The 12,551-nt window shown below is 37.5% G+C and overlaps 2 protein-coding genes across 2 annotated transcripts; one reads left to right on the top strand and one right to left on the bottom strand.

Annotated features, from left to right (window-relative positions):
- The first annotated feature begins 6,007 nt into the window (after nucleotides 1–6,007).
- On the top strand, nucleotides 6,008–8,437 carry LOC113288281 (WPP domain-interacting protein 2-like). Its single transcript, XM_026537269.1, has 2 exons — nucleotides 6,008–6,935; nucleotides 7,468–8,437. Exons 1-2 carry the CDS (start codon nucleotides 6,323–6,325, stop codon nucleotides 8,163–8,165), a joined length of 1,311 nt encoding a protein of 436 aa, XP_026393054.1. The 5' UTR covers nucleotides 6,008–6,322; the 3' UTR covers nucleotides 8,166–8,437.
- Nucleotides 8,438–9,117: 680 nt separating this feature from the next.
- LOC113288280 lies at nucleotides 9,118–12,259 on the bottom strand. The gene is made up of 2 exons (XM_026537268.1): nucleotides 12,057–12,259; nucleotides 9,118–11,549 (listed from the first exon to the last, which is right to left on the bottom strand). Exon 2 carries the CDS (start codon nucleotides 11,543–11,545, stop codon nucleotides 9,440–9,442), a length of 2,106 nt encoding a protein of 701 aa, XP_026393053.1. The 5' UTR covers nucleotides 11,546–11,549; nucleotides 12,057–12,259; the 3' UTR covers nucleotides 9,118–9,439.
- Nucleotides 12,260–12,551: the final 292 nt, after the last annotated feature.

Genomic DNA, 12,551 nt, shown 5'->3' with positions numbered 1-12,551 from the left:
CGTTTATGGTTGAAATCATAACATGCGAGGTTATATATATGATACTCTAGTATTAGACTTGGTCATATTAGTATGATTAACGTATCAAGGAAGTATACGAAGTATAACGTTTATCTTTTGAACTTCGTAAATACGACATCGACGTAATCTATGTAACTTGTTACTTGATTGTGTATTGGATATAGGTGTGACTTTATCCTAGGAAACCATGTTTTATTACATTGGTTTAAAGGAAGTACATATACTAACTTGCTTCGTAATCGAAAAGAAATCAATAAGTGTTTTGGTCCGGCTTTCTATGTAGATCTTTTGGATGACCAATTCGAACCTAAGGTAGGAATTCAGGTGGAAGCGATCTTAACTTATGTTGAGAGTCAAGGTAGATACGATCCCTAACTATCTTGGGATACTTGGTAAAAACGATCCTAGATTTTATTGGGAATCATGGTGAAATCCATCCCTACCTATATTGGGATCTTGGTAAGACCGATCCTAGATTTATTGGGAATCATGGTAGAACCGATCCCTACCTATATTAATTAGGAGACTTGGTAGAACTGATCCTAACTTTTTTGGGGAGTCATGGTAGAACCGATCCCTACCTATATACGGAGACTTGGTAGAACCGATCCTAATCTATGTTGGGAGTCATGGTAGAACCGGTCCATATTAGTTAAGTTATTAGATATTTTCTGAAGAGAGATTTCAGAATTACAGGTTGGATATTTGTTGGAAATATGAAAACCGAAATTATGTACTTTATTGCATATCTTGAGAATCTTTCGGTTTTGGAATTTCCTTGTTGTCCAACCACCTTGGTCTATAAATAGAGAAGTTTGTCATTCTTGCCAACTATATTTATCCAGGAGAATTTTATTGTTTTCGGCGGAGGCGACTACTAGTATTAATTGTAATACTATACCGGAGAGGAAAGTACCCTGATTAGACGAAATCTCTTACGTTTGCTCATTTAAAGACTTCTTTGGGATCAAGAAGCTATAGAAAGTATCGTTGGTGGGATACTAGACAAGAGCAATGGTATTTAGTTTTCGATTATTGATTTGATTGACTAACAGTTGTTGAAACTTTGATTGCACCTAGTTTGATTATTCTTGAGATCATTCTCTTATGACATAAGGTCACTCAAACTGAATCAAAGTATCAACAGAATATTTAGAACTGTTTTTTGATCTTAAGACAACTTGTGATCATCTATTGTTAACAGACTCTGTTCTGTGCGTCATCGATCATAAGTGAAATCAAGTTTTTGTGTGCATGTAGAATTGAAGACTTGAAGACAAGAAGATTTTTCTGATTGGTTTCGCATCTTGTGATATTAATTTAGGCACACATCTTGATTGGATGGGATCCAACTAAGATCTAATTTATCTTTGATAGATTTGATTAAGTAGTCGTATAATCGACAACTATCATTTGGTGGTATTTTTCAATACCCGAATCTGATAGTTGTGAATCTAGATATGATTATTTCGGATCTAAAAATTGATCTTACCCGACAAAGGAGTTTACTTGTTTAAAAAGAAGATCCTTTGCCAAAACTCAACATATCTTTATTCTTAAAGATTTATAGAGGAGTTACCAAACAACTTTGTTTCTTTTCTATTTGAAATACGATCAAATGGAGTTGAGTGTTTAAGACTTTACATCGGTAAAGCAACTCAAGGTAGTGATTTCTATCTTGGGATTCACGTGTGTTGGCCAGACGGTTGTAGACACAGGGATACTGAGGGAACTAAGTATAGGGGTAGATTACTTGGTCCCAACTATACGAAGTTAGCTTTATTTTTTGTATAGCGGCTTAATTCTGAGAGCATTCAAAATTGGAGTAGGACCCGGGTTTTTTTTTTGCATTCGCGGTCTCCTCGTTAACAAAATATTATTGTGTGATTTACTTTCACTTTCCGCAATTATAATTGTTTAATTATAATTAAAAGTAAATACACTAGTATGTTAATCCAACACACTTTATTGTGATCCTATAGTATATCGGTTTCATACCATAATTATTATCAAGTGTATACCTCGTTGTTATATTCTCTCGACTTTATCCATAGACGATCACACTTGGTATCAGACTTATAGGTTGAAACGAAAAGATTGTGGTGTACTTGGGTACCCTCGTCATTTCAACTAGCATTATTTCCCGATCACTTTTAGATCGTTTTTTTTTTATCTTTTTGCGTCTCACGCATTTTCGATTTTTCGTTCTTCAGTTTTAATTCGACGCTCATCTTTAATCTTCAAACTCTAACATTAAATTCAAGTTCACTTTCAAAATTTAACTTTCATTATCATGATTCTCTTCATACAACGCATTTTCTTCAATTTCAGATTTGTTATTTCATTTCAGTGGAGATAATAATCTCACATTGATTAAACCCTAGCTTCAATACTCGACATAAACATATGAGTCTATCTACACATTGCCAATTGGTTTTGAGTTAGATGTTCACATGTTAATATAGTATCAGATTCAAGGTCCACCTTTAGGATGAATACTCAATGTAAACATGTGACCACTCCACTTATTACCAATTGGTTTTAAGTTGGATGTTCACATGTTAATGACCTTTACGTGATTTACTGGAGTAACAACTACTCCCTCCGTTCCTAATTAGTTGAGCTATTTGGTTTTAAATTTTTCCCCACAAATAGATGAGCCATTTCACTAATCAAAGGGATATTTCTAAAACTACCCTTTTAATTGATTACTGTTACTATAAGAAATATGTATAATTTAATAGTCATATTTATATTCGTTACGTAGGTGTTTTAAAATGCTTTTCAACGGTATAAAGTTTATGAAAAACCGTGGCATAGTTTAAGAGATAAATCATTTCGAAGTTTTACAAGTTATTATCCATAAGGACGTACTTGTAAAAAATACTTAAACATACTCCCCTTCTTTTCTTGCCTTAATAATTGTGCAAAGTACAAATGACTCAACTAATTAGGGACTGAGGGAATATATCATAAACATTATATATAAACACCACGGCTTCATTGGATAGGTTACCCATGAGACTCGCTGTTAGGCTAACACATCAACATGTTCAATTAATGTAGTAGTATGTTGTTGGAGCTTAGCTTGTTAGGCTTCCAACTAGTTAATGTAATACTCTTTATCAAAATAAAATAAAAATAAAATGAAGAAATAATAACGGGCCCCTAGCTTAGCTGGTCATCCCCGTTCCCCAAAAGTTTAATGCGCTCCAGGAGGTCACAGGTTCGAGTCCCCAATGGCGTAATATTGCAGGAATTAACATGGAAGGTAGTGTTAGTTTGCCCCCCTTGTGACACAATCCCAGCCCCACCTCCCGACGTTTCGGCTCCCTTGGCTAGGTTACCCATGAGACTCGCTGGTAGATTAGCACAGCAACCTGTTCAATTAATGTAATAATATGTCGTTGGAGCTTAGCTTGTTAGGCTTCCAACTAGTTTCATGTAATAATATCCATCCAATAATATAGCTAAAAAAATAATAATAATAAAATAAATATTATTTATATTTTATTGCTAAATTAAAATTATTAAAACCCTTTCTCTAGCAAAATCCTTCTTTCCCTCCTCCTATTAACATGACTCATGTTTTTTTGTTTTGCTACGTGATTTTTTTTCCTTTGGCGAAGCCGCAAAAGTCAACCATTCCTCGTCGTTTGTAACTGTGGTAGCTCCCCTCCAAGAGTGGTTGGAGTTGGTTACTGCAGCATTTTAGGTGATGTTTGTAACTGTAATATCTACTTGACATGATACTCATTAATGCCAAAAACCATCTCGAATGTCCATGGATCATTAAACAAGTTTTCATTTTATCTTCCTAGTTTTGCAACGGGAATGAGGTTTTGCTAGTGGATGAGACGAACAAATTAGGAGTATAACAGAATTGGGGTCTAACAAGTAACAACAAGTCCTCAGCATGGACACTGCATCTACCTTTGTTGGACTTGGTCAAAGAAATTACAATATTTGCTCGTTGAGTTGATCGGTTCATACTTCACAAAGAGCCAGGGGAGCATTCAAATGGAAAAAAAAAAAGTCAAATTGTTGGCCATGGAATACTACTACTACCTTCCACCTACTCCATCGTCCACATTCTAATACTTGTTTGTTTATTATTATCATTTTCGGCTTCAACCAAATCACAATCTCTCTCTCCTCCCTCTTTCTTTCTACAAAATCTTCCAGCCTCCAGAGAAATCAAAATCCAGAGAGCTGAAGTAGCAAATCCCCACGGGTACTAGTACGTTTTTCCTGATTTCATCTGTTTTTTTTTTAGTTCTGTTTAATTGATTATCTTGTGCAGCAGCAGAAGCTGTAGAAATGCATATAGGATTTATATAATTAAGCATATTTTAAGAGTGAGGAAAAAATGGGATGCGTTTCTTCGAAAATCATAACTAAATCGAAAAGCTACCGAGAAGAGTATTTGATGAATCAATCTCAAAGGATGATACTTCGAAGGAAGAAGGATAAACCTTATAATAATTGTATACTTGATGATGATGTGCTAGAGGAACTTTTCATCTCTAAAAATGGTGGTATTACCCTTGTTTCCTCTGCTAATGATAATATGGGAACCAAAAAAGGAACCACTACTTTTTCATATTCAGATGACCAATCTAGCGATGAGGATATCGCGAAATCGTCCATTTTCTCGTCTACTAATAATGACACAATCGACTCTTTGGAGTTGATGTCGGGTCTAGAAGAAGAAGACGGTCAAGGGGAGCAGCATCAATTACTTTCATTGCCAAGAAGTGAGCTGGAAACAATGCCTAATAGTCATAATGTTATTAGTAGAAAAAGGTCTCACAGCTTCCATTGTGTTACTGAGCATAACTTTGCCAAGCACCACCAGTCCAGCGATCGTAACAACAAAAACAGCGACAACAAGGACATGGGTATTCTTATCAAGTCGAAAAGCTTCCACTTCTATACATTACAAGAGTACGATAAATTGGTTGAACGAGAGAAACTGCTAGATGTATTGGTTGAACGAAATAAATTGCTTCAAGAACAGGAGGTGCCAAATTCAAATTTATACCCAAATGATGGAGGAACTTGTAAGTCCAAGATTACATGTCATGATTGTATCAGCAAAGAGGACAATGCGGCTGAGAAGGATAAGAGCATGTTGAGTATTGCAGAAGACCCGACACCATTTGTTCTTGAAGCTAATAAAGAAAGTACCCCTAGAAAGGGGAAAGTAGTACTTGACGTGGAAAATGGATTGAGAAGGAAGGCCATGGCTAAGGACCTTGCTTCACTGAGCATAACCATGCCAGCATCGTTGTCAGCGCCCAACACTGAATTTCCTGCCGCCGTTGTGGGAATGGGAAGAGAATCGCTCGGTGATAGTAAAGTGGCAGGGAAACATCAACAAATATACAACAACTACTACTCTTCAGAAGCATACGTGACTCCTAAATTTGGTAGTTTCAATTCTTTACCAGTGCCAGTATATCGAGTACAAAGATCGAAATTCAGTACTGGTATTAGTACCAATACTGATGATGCCAATATTGATAATGAGGAGTCTGTGTTTGAATCAGAAATGGTGGCTGCTTATGAAAAGGCAATGGAACAGTTTCAAGTAGAAGAGGAGTGTGTACTCAAACAAATTACTGAAGAGAATTTTGAGGAAATAATTTCAAATGTTAGTGCTTTTTGAGCAACATTGCTGTTGAGAATTTATACGCTTTATGTCTATGTTTCTATTGTGATAAGACTCATAATTATGCTAGGGTGTGAGGGTTTGAGGGTTATATAGAAAGAAGTGTTTGATGAATTTATGGTCAATACTCAAGAGCAAGAAATGGGAGTTTGTTGAGAACTATTTTGTTGTTTTAGTTCGGATTGGATTTTCGTCTATATTTAGGAGTACTTTATCTCTTTGCAGTTATGCTATTATTAGCAATTGCAGATGTAAGGTGATTACCTTTCTACACTAGAAATGTGGATGAAAAGCAAGAAAATTCTCCTAAGAAAACGAAAAACCTTAAAATCAAGATGAATTCTGTTGAGGATTGGAATTTGGATTCCGGATAGCACTCCAAAACTGAAACTTCATTGGCGAAGATTAATGGGAAAGGAACTGGAACTGAGAAACCAACAGGGTATGCGTCAAAGAATGGAAGAGGATATGAAGAGATTGTAAGAAGGAAAGGAAGGACAAAGGCATTAAAACTACGTGTTTTGAATTGTATGCCACCTATCACCATTGCGTTCTCAAGAGTACAAGAAGAGCATGTTGTTGCCTTGGAATGTCGTTAACTGGTAAAGAGTCCAGGTGGTGTTTCCGATGAATTTGTCGTGTGGCCTCAAGGGATCGAGTTCGGATACTAGGTTGAGTATGATGATTGGGTCGTCAGGTTCTATGTGTGGTGATTCTAACAACAGCAGTGAGAATCTAAGTGGCAGTCTGTCTTCTACAGAAACCAGTGTTGCGAACCCGGAGTTCGAAAAATCCATAGAAACGGAATTCACTCAACAAAATGGCCAGGTATGCAATCCAAAAGAAAAATCGTTCTGTAGCGATACAGTTCCAGTGGGTGAACCCAGGAAAGGTGGGGTTGCCAGAAGTAAGAAGAAGCACCGAGGAGAAACAGTTGAACCAGAGAAGGATCATTCATCCACCAATTTGGGAAGCTCAAGTGCTGCCTTCATGGGGGTAAGGAACTCTCCAGAAATGTCTAGCAGACAAAGGCATAATGAGGTGAATTGCAATAGGCCACTGCTTTCTGAGGAAGTCCGAATTGAAGATGCTTCACAATATGATTTAGCTGCAAACTTGTCATGCAAACCAAAAGAAAAAGGAGAACATAAAGAAAGTGAGAGTCAGCAGCCAACAAGTTGTGATCCATTGATAGGATCCATCGTTCTACTTCAGGCCGTGCAAGAGGCGCTTGAAAAAGGTGTACTGTCCTTTCTCTATTTACTTGTCTATGCTGTAATATTTGCGTCGTGTGTGAGTCTTTTGTTGTGTGCGCTTGAAAAAGGTGCGCTGTGAATCTGTGATCCTATTTTGTGCATTTGCACCGAGTCTTAGGAGTTAGTAGGAAAACCGGCTGGACCACAAAAATTGGGAAGACAGGCCCTGCTCCGTGCCTATCTGGTTGAAACATGTATGACAGGAAGAAGTTTACGTCATATCAAACTTGATACCCATTTTATTTTCCAGCGCTATACTTTTTACATTTGGTTCATATAACTTCCAGAATTTTACTAATACATTTTGTTGGTGCCTTTATGATATTGGCACACATAACCATTGCATAATCTGTTTTCCTCATTTGTGTTTCATAATCTGTTTTCCTCATTTGTGTTTCAATGATATGCTGGAAAAGATGGAGGCAAAACAATGATAAACGTGTAACTTCATCTGATCCATTCTTTGGAATACGTGCAATTATTGCTTCTAAAACTCAAATGTGAAATTTTTTGCAGAGATTGAACATTTTAGAGAGATTGGGAACAACCAGACAACATTGTTCAACGAATCTGGACGCGTAGTCAGTTCGAACACAAAGATCTGTTCTGTTGATCAAGCAAGCAATGTGGGCCACTATTTGGACCAAAATCTATTTTCAGGCCTCGAGGATATGGAGATGAGTAGTAAAGTGAATGCTTTTCAAAGGAAACTTGAAGAGACATTAGCTATGCTGGACGCCACCGAATCTAAAATTGCTGAACTCGAAAGTATTTTAAGTAAGAATGACAGGGTGAAAGAAGAATCAGCTGGGAGTAGGAGTAGGAGTAGCATTAGTAGTAGTAAGAGTTTACAGTATCTAAAAGACAAGAGCACCAAGATGGACAATGAGATTAAGACTCTTTTGAAGAAGAAGGTAGAAGCTGAAAAAAAGTACTACCAGCAGCTAGATGAACTAAGAAAAACAATGGGTAGTAAAAAGCAGTCACGGTTGGAATTAGTTGGCTCAGAGAAAGACAGTGTGCTGTTACTGAAGGCAGAAAAGGAAGAGGAGTTGATGTTAAAAGATAAAGAAAAGCTTTTGAAGATGAAATATAGCATTACCAAGTACGGGTTCTGTCTGGTTGTGCAGTTGATGTATTTTCTGTTTGTATTGGTGTTCTGGATGTCAAATCTGCCTCAGCAATCTGTCGGGCCTACTTATGTACCAACCTGAACAGCCATATGCACCCACGTTGGACAAAAGAAACAGTTAGTGTTAACTTAACTCTCCTGGCATGCATTTGCATTCTTCTTTCTTATCCTGGTTTGGTATTTTGTGGGTTTTTGTTTGGAATTTGTTTCTTAGCTTTGAAATGATGTTGATCGTACAAGTACATTTGTATAGGTTAGATTACTGGTGCGGTGGTGCCTCTTCTTTATCTATTGCTGACCCTCTTCTTTGAATGTATTTGTGTAACTGTATGATAAAGCCATCTCATATTTTATTATACAAGTGCCAGCAGCTATTAGTGATTAGAAGCTTGTTAAATAGACAACCAAAACATCTTATAAAGCCGTGAACATTGAAAGCTGCTTGCTTGCCTGCCTGCAGCTAGCTGGTAAGAAATCACTCGCTACACCTCATTAATTTAGACAAAAATAAATAAATATTTTATCTACTAGTGCCAATATGGTAAAGCTAGAAGAAACGCATCACGGGGAGTTTGACAATAAAACCATGTAACCGTCCCATGTTTCTTTCTTTTCTTTGGTTGTTAGATGGATCATCAATGATGGTGGGTTTGAGAAATATTAAAATTGGGTTGTTGAAGTCGGACAAGGATAGAATTAGAAAATCATAACATCACCATAACCACACAAATTACTAGTCAAGTACTCAACAAACTGGGGATCATCTTTCACCATCCTTCTATTTTCCTTGTAGTAAATTTGTAGAAGTAGATATTTTTCTAGTATAATGGTAAAATAGTTTCGTAACTCTATTTTTCATGCCAACCAATTAAAACAATTCACAAGTTTCTACCACTATGCCATTGGATTATAGAGTTGCTTTGATGATGGAGTACTGTAATTAAAGAAAAGGACAAGCTCTACCAGTACGAAACACACACTGACTGTGAGTGGCAGAGAAAAGATATATCCTCTGAACATAAACAGTGTTTGTGTATGTTTTTCATTTTCATTCATTTGTTAATGTGTACCGAACATCAAATCATGTTCATGAAAGTTAGATCATTAATATGCATATGCAACTGAACATTTGCCGTACTGATCTTCATTTCTTTATAGACCCAGTATTTGAGCTACCAACAGCTAGTTTTTGAAATAAAAATCATTTAGTGCATGAAAAGAAACATATGATTTAACTAACATGATCCCATCATGTTCTACTACATTAAAAGCTAAAACTTAAAGTGATCAGGAAAAAGACGCGGGTCATCTACAGTGATATTAACCTCATGCGCACGATCAGGTCCATTGCCGTGCTTATTCTTCCATCACTGGCAGCTCATTCAGGTCGAAATCAAACACCACTCGATGACCTCCTGTAGCAGCAGTTGTAAAACTATTGGTAGTGATTGTTGTATTAGTACTACTGAAAGCTTCAGCCGATCCCACTGATGAGCTACTTGATAGAGGAGGGGGAATTCTGTCCACCACAGCTGACGGGCTAGGACTAGGACTTGGGCTAGTTCCGTGATGCCTCTTATGTCCTCCAAGTGCTTGACCTGTTGGAAATGTCTTCCCGCAAATGCTACATCGATGAGTTTGCATACTGATATTACTACTACTGGTCATTGCCGCTGCCATCAACTTTGATTTTGATTTTGAAATGGATTCTACACTCTTAACCTCAAAACTGAAGTCTTCAAGGGTTTGCTTGATGTTTGCATTGTCGTTGTTTACCAGCCCATAAAAATCGTGTCCCTCATCCTCATCAGCTTCTCTTGTTATTACTAATCCACCACCAGCAAGTTCTTCAACATTGCTCTTATATTTTGGTTGATTAATCTTGTTACTTTTATGGCTTGATCTATGACCACCCAATGCCTGGTGAGATGGGAAGGACTTGTTGCAACTTGAGCAATTGAATCTCTCTGCAATACTAAACTCCACCTCCTGCTTCTTGACATCATCGCCACCATCATCAACCATCCTTGCTAAATCTTTTAACTTCATTGTCTTCCTTTTCTTCCTCATTATCATATCGGACAACTTAGTATACTCATCTCCAAATTCAACATCAGAGTCCTCCACTATCACCTTGCTCGTTCGATCATATATGTACCCAATTTCAGATTCTTTGTTGTGTACCTTGGGCCTCTTCTTCTTTTTCTTATTCAAAGATAATCCTCCTTTTGGGTAGTTTCCAGTTCTCAATCTTTTATTACAATTTAATATCTCTTGATCATTTACACCTTTACATTCACTACTTTCCTTCTCCACCTCAGAGCAGCTGTAGTTGTTAGAATAGTCATCATCTTGTTGGCTTTTATCATTTCTTCGCTGCTTGATGGTCGACTGTAAGGCTGATAGATCCACGGGAGTCGACTCTGACTGAGCTGCTGCCATGACTAACATCATCAGATGGCAAGCCCCTGGATCGGTAGGTAAGGTACATTCATCGTCAACATTTTCTGGCTCTTCCTCATCTGAATAGTCAACATCAATATTCTTCTCATTATTGTTCAGCTCCCCAGAATCAGTAAGACTTCTACGACCTCTCTTTGCGGTCATAGACCACTTCGGAAGATCAATATCTACTAAATCAGAATACGGCGATGAACACCGGTTAGTAGTAGGAGCAGAAGGCTTCATTTTCCTCTTCGCCGGTGTGTTTTGCCTTGCGGAATCAATCATCATTGGATTATCCACCTTCTGCCCTTCTCTTGAATCTGATGAAATGGACGAGGACGAATTACTGTAGTTTTTATCTTTTGCAATCATGGCAGCTGTAGGGGGTTCAATTCCCCTCCACTCTCTTTCTGGGTGGCATCTCATGTGACCAAACAATGAATTCCTCGAGGGGAAAGTCTTTCCACACACACGGCATGTATTGTCGTTGTTGTCGCTGCTAAGATTAATGTAATTGGAATTTACTACTGCAGCTGCAGTTGCAGCAGAAGTAGCAGCACTGACATCGATAAAGATTTGTTGGTGGTGTTTGTGATTCTTTCCCATCACTAGTTCTGTCGATGAGCACTTGTTTTCATTCTTTATTCCTTTCCACGTTACCTCATCATTATTATTGTTGTCATAATCATTTTCTTCTTCTTCTTCATGTTCTTCATGTTTGTTGAAGTAGTTGCGCTGATGATATTCGGATTGCTGGGAACCTAAATTATGAAGACTCATGTGAATTCCTAAAGCTTTTCTTGAGCTGAAATCCTTATCACAAACATCACCGGCTCTAGTTTCCTTCTCCTCGTCACCATATTCTTTGTTACTATCATTAGAATTACACTTGAGCTTGATTTTCAGCATCCTACTGTTCTTCATGGGAGGCAAAGAGCTCCCATTCGGAAAATGATCACCGTGATCGAGATGATGATTTTTTAGAAACTCAAACTGTTTTTCTTGATCATCCTCCATGAGTCTGAATAGAAAAGAAAATCAGTAAGCAAAAAGCTCAGGACATGTGCTCTCAAATAGGACTGGATTAGCTTTGTTGTTTGTACTCGTAGTATTCACATGCGCGTAAGAAGTTATAGACAAATCGAGCTTGTGGACCTAAAAAATGAAGTAAAGAAAATGGTAATGGTGTAACGGAGGGGGTGAGACTTCTTCATAGAAGAAACTAAAGACCAGAGACTTGAGACTCAAGACTTCAAGGGTCAAGACTATATATATAGGGAGAATAAGCAGAAGTTGGGGTTTTCGAGATCTTGACCAACATAGCAAGGCACAAACAAACATAAAAACTTTACTTATCAAAAATGTTGACTATACAACCCAAGAAAAAACAACTTATGTTTCAAACTAGCAGCTTTGCTGATCATCAAAAGAAAGGGAACAAAAAAGAGCAAACAGAAAACCAGCAACTCAATGCTATTACTAGCAGCTGAGCCTGAGGAGAAGAAAAAGAAAGAATAAGACCAATTACCTACTACCACTCCACTTGATTAGGTCACAAGAACATACGCGTTGTACTGATAATTAGATCCGATCCATCCATGCATCTGTTTATGCTGCTTTAGTTGCGTAGTGTAACTGATGACGATGATCAATATATTCTGTAATATGGTGAGATGGATGGATATAATAGACGTAGCTGAAAAAGAAAATCCCTACTACAACACTTGGTCAGTTTCAGTCACGATACCATGACCCCCACCTCACCTTCTCTTTCTTTTCTCTAACTGACTCATTCACTGACTATGATTGAGTGACTGGACTCAGGAGGGATCACGTTCTTCATCAACTATTATTATTGCTTTCTTCTCTCTCTCTCTCTCACTCACTCACTTTCTTTGATATTTCCTCCTTCTTTTACTTTTATTTTTTTCCCTTCTCTGTTAAGTTCCAGGAAGATCCATGTAAATACTCTCCTAGTTAAATTAGAACATTTTATGGTTACAAGGAAACTTCATTCTCTTTT

The sequence above is a fragment of the Papaver somniferum genome, chromosome 6 (genome assembly GCF_003573695.1).
Source record: "Papaver somniferum cultivar HN1 chromosome 6, ASM357369v1, whole genome shotgun sequence".
Taxonomy (NCBI): Eukaryota; Viridiplantae; Streptophyta; class Magnoliopsida; order Ranunculales; family Papaveraceae; genus Papaver; species Papaver somniferum.
This window is presented reverse-complemented; position numbering and strand designations above follow the sequence as displayed.

What these genes read in the sequence shown, in the direction of transcription:
- LOC113288281 (XM_026537269.1), top strand. Translation starts at nt 6,323, where the DNA reads ATGAATTTGTCGTGTGGCCTCAAGGGATCGAGTTCGGATACTAGGTTG. An exon ending in GCAAGAGGCGCTTGAAAAAG is followed by an intron (nt 6,936 to 7,467) that starts GTGTACTGTCCT and finishes AATTTTTTGCAG; the next exon opens with AGATTGAACATTTTAGAGAG.
- LOC113288280 (XM_026537268.1), bottom strand. Translation starts at nt 11,545, where the DNA reads ATGGAGGATGATCAAGAAAAACAGTTTGAGTTTCTAAAAAATCATCAT.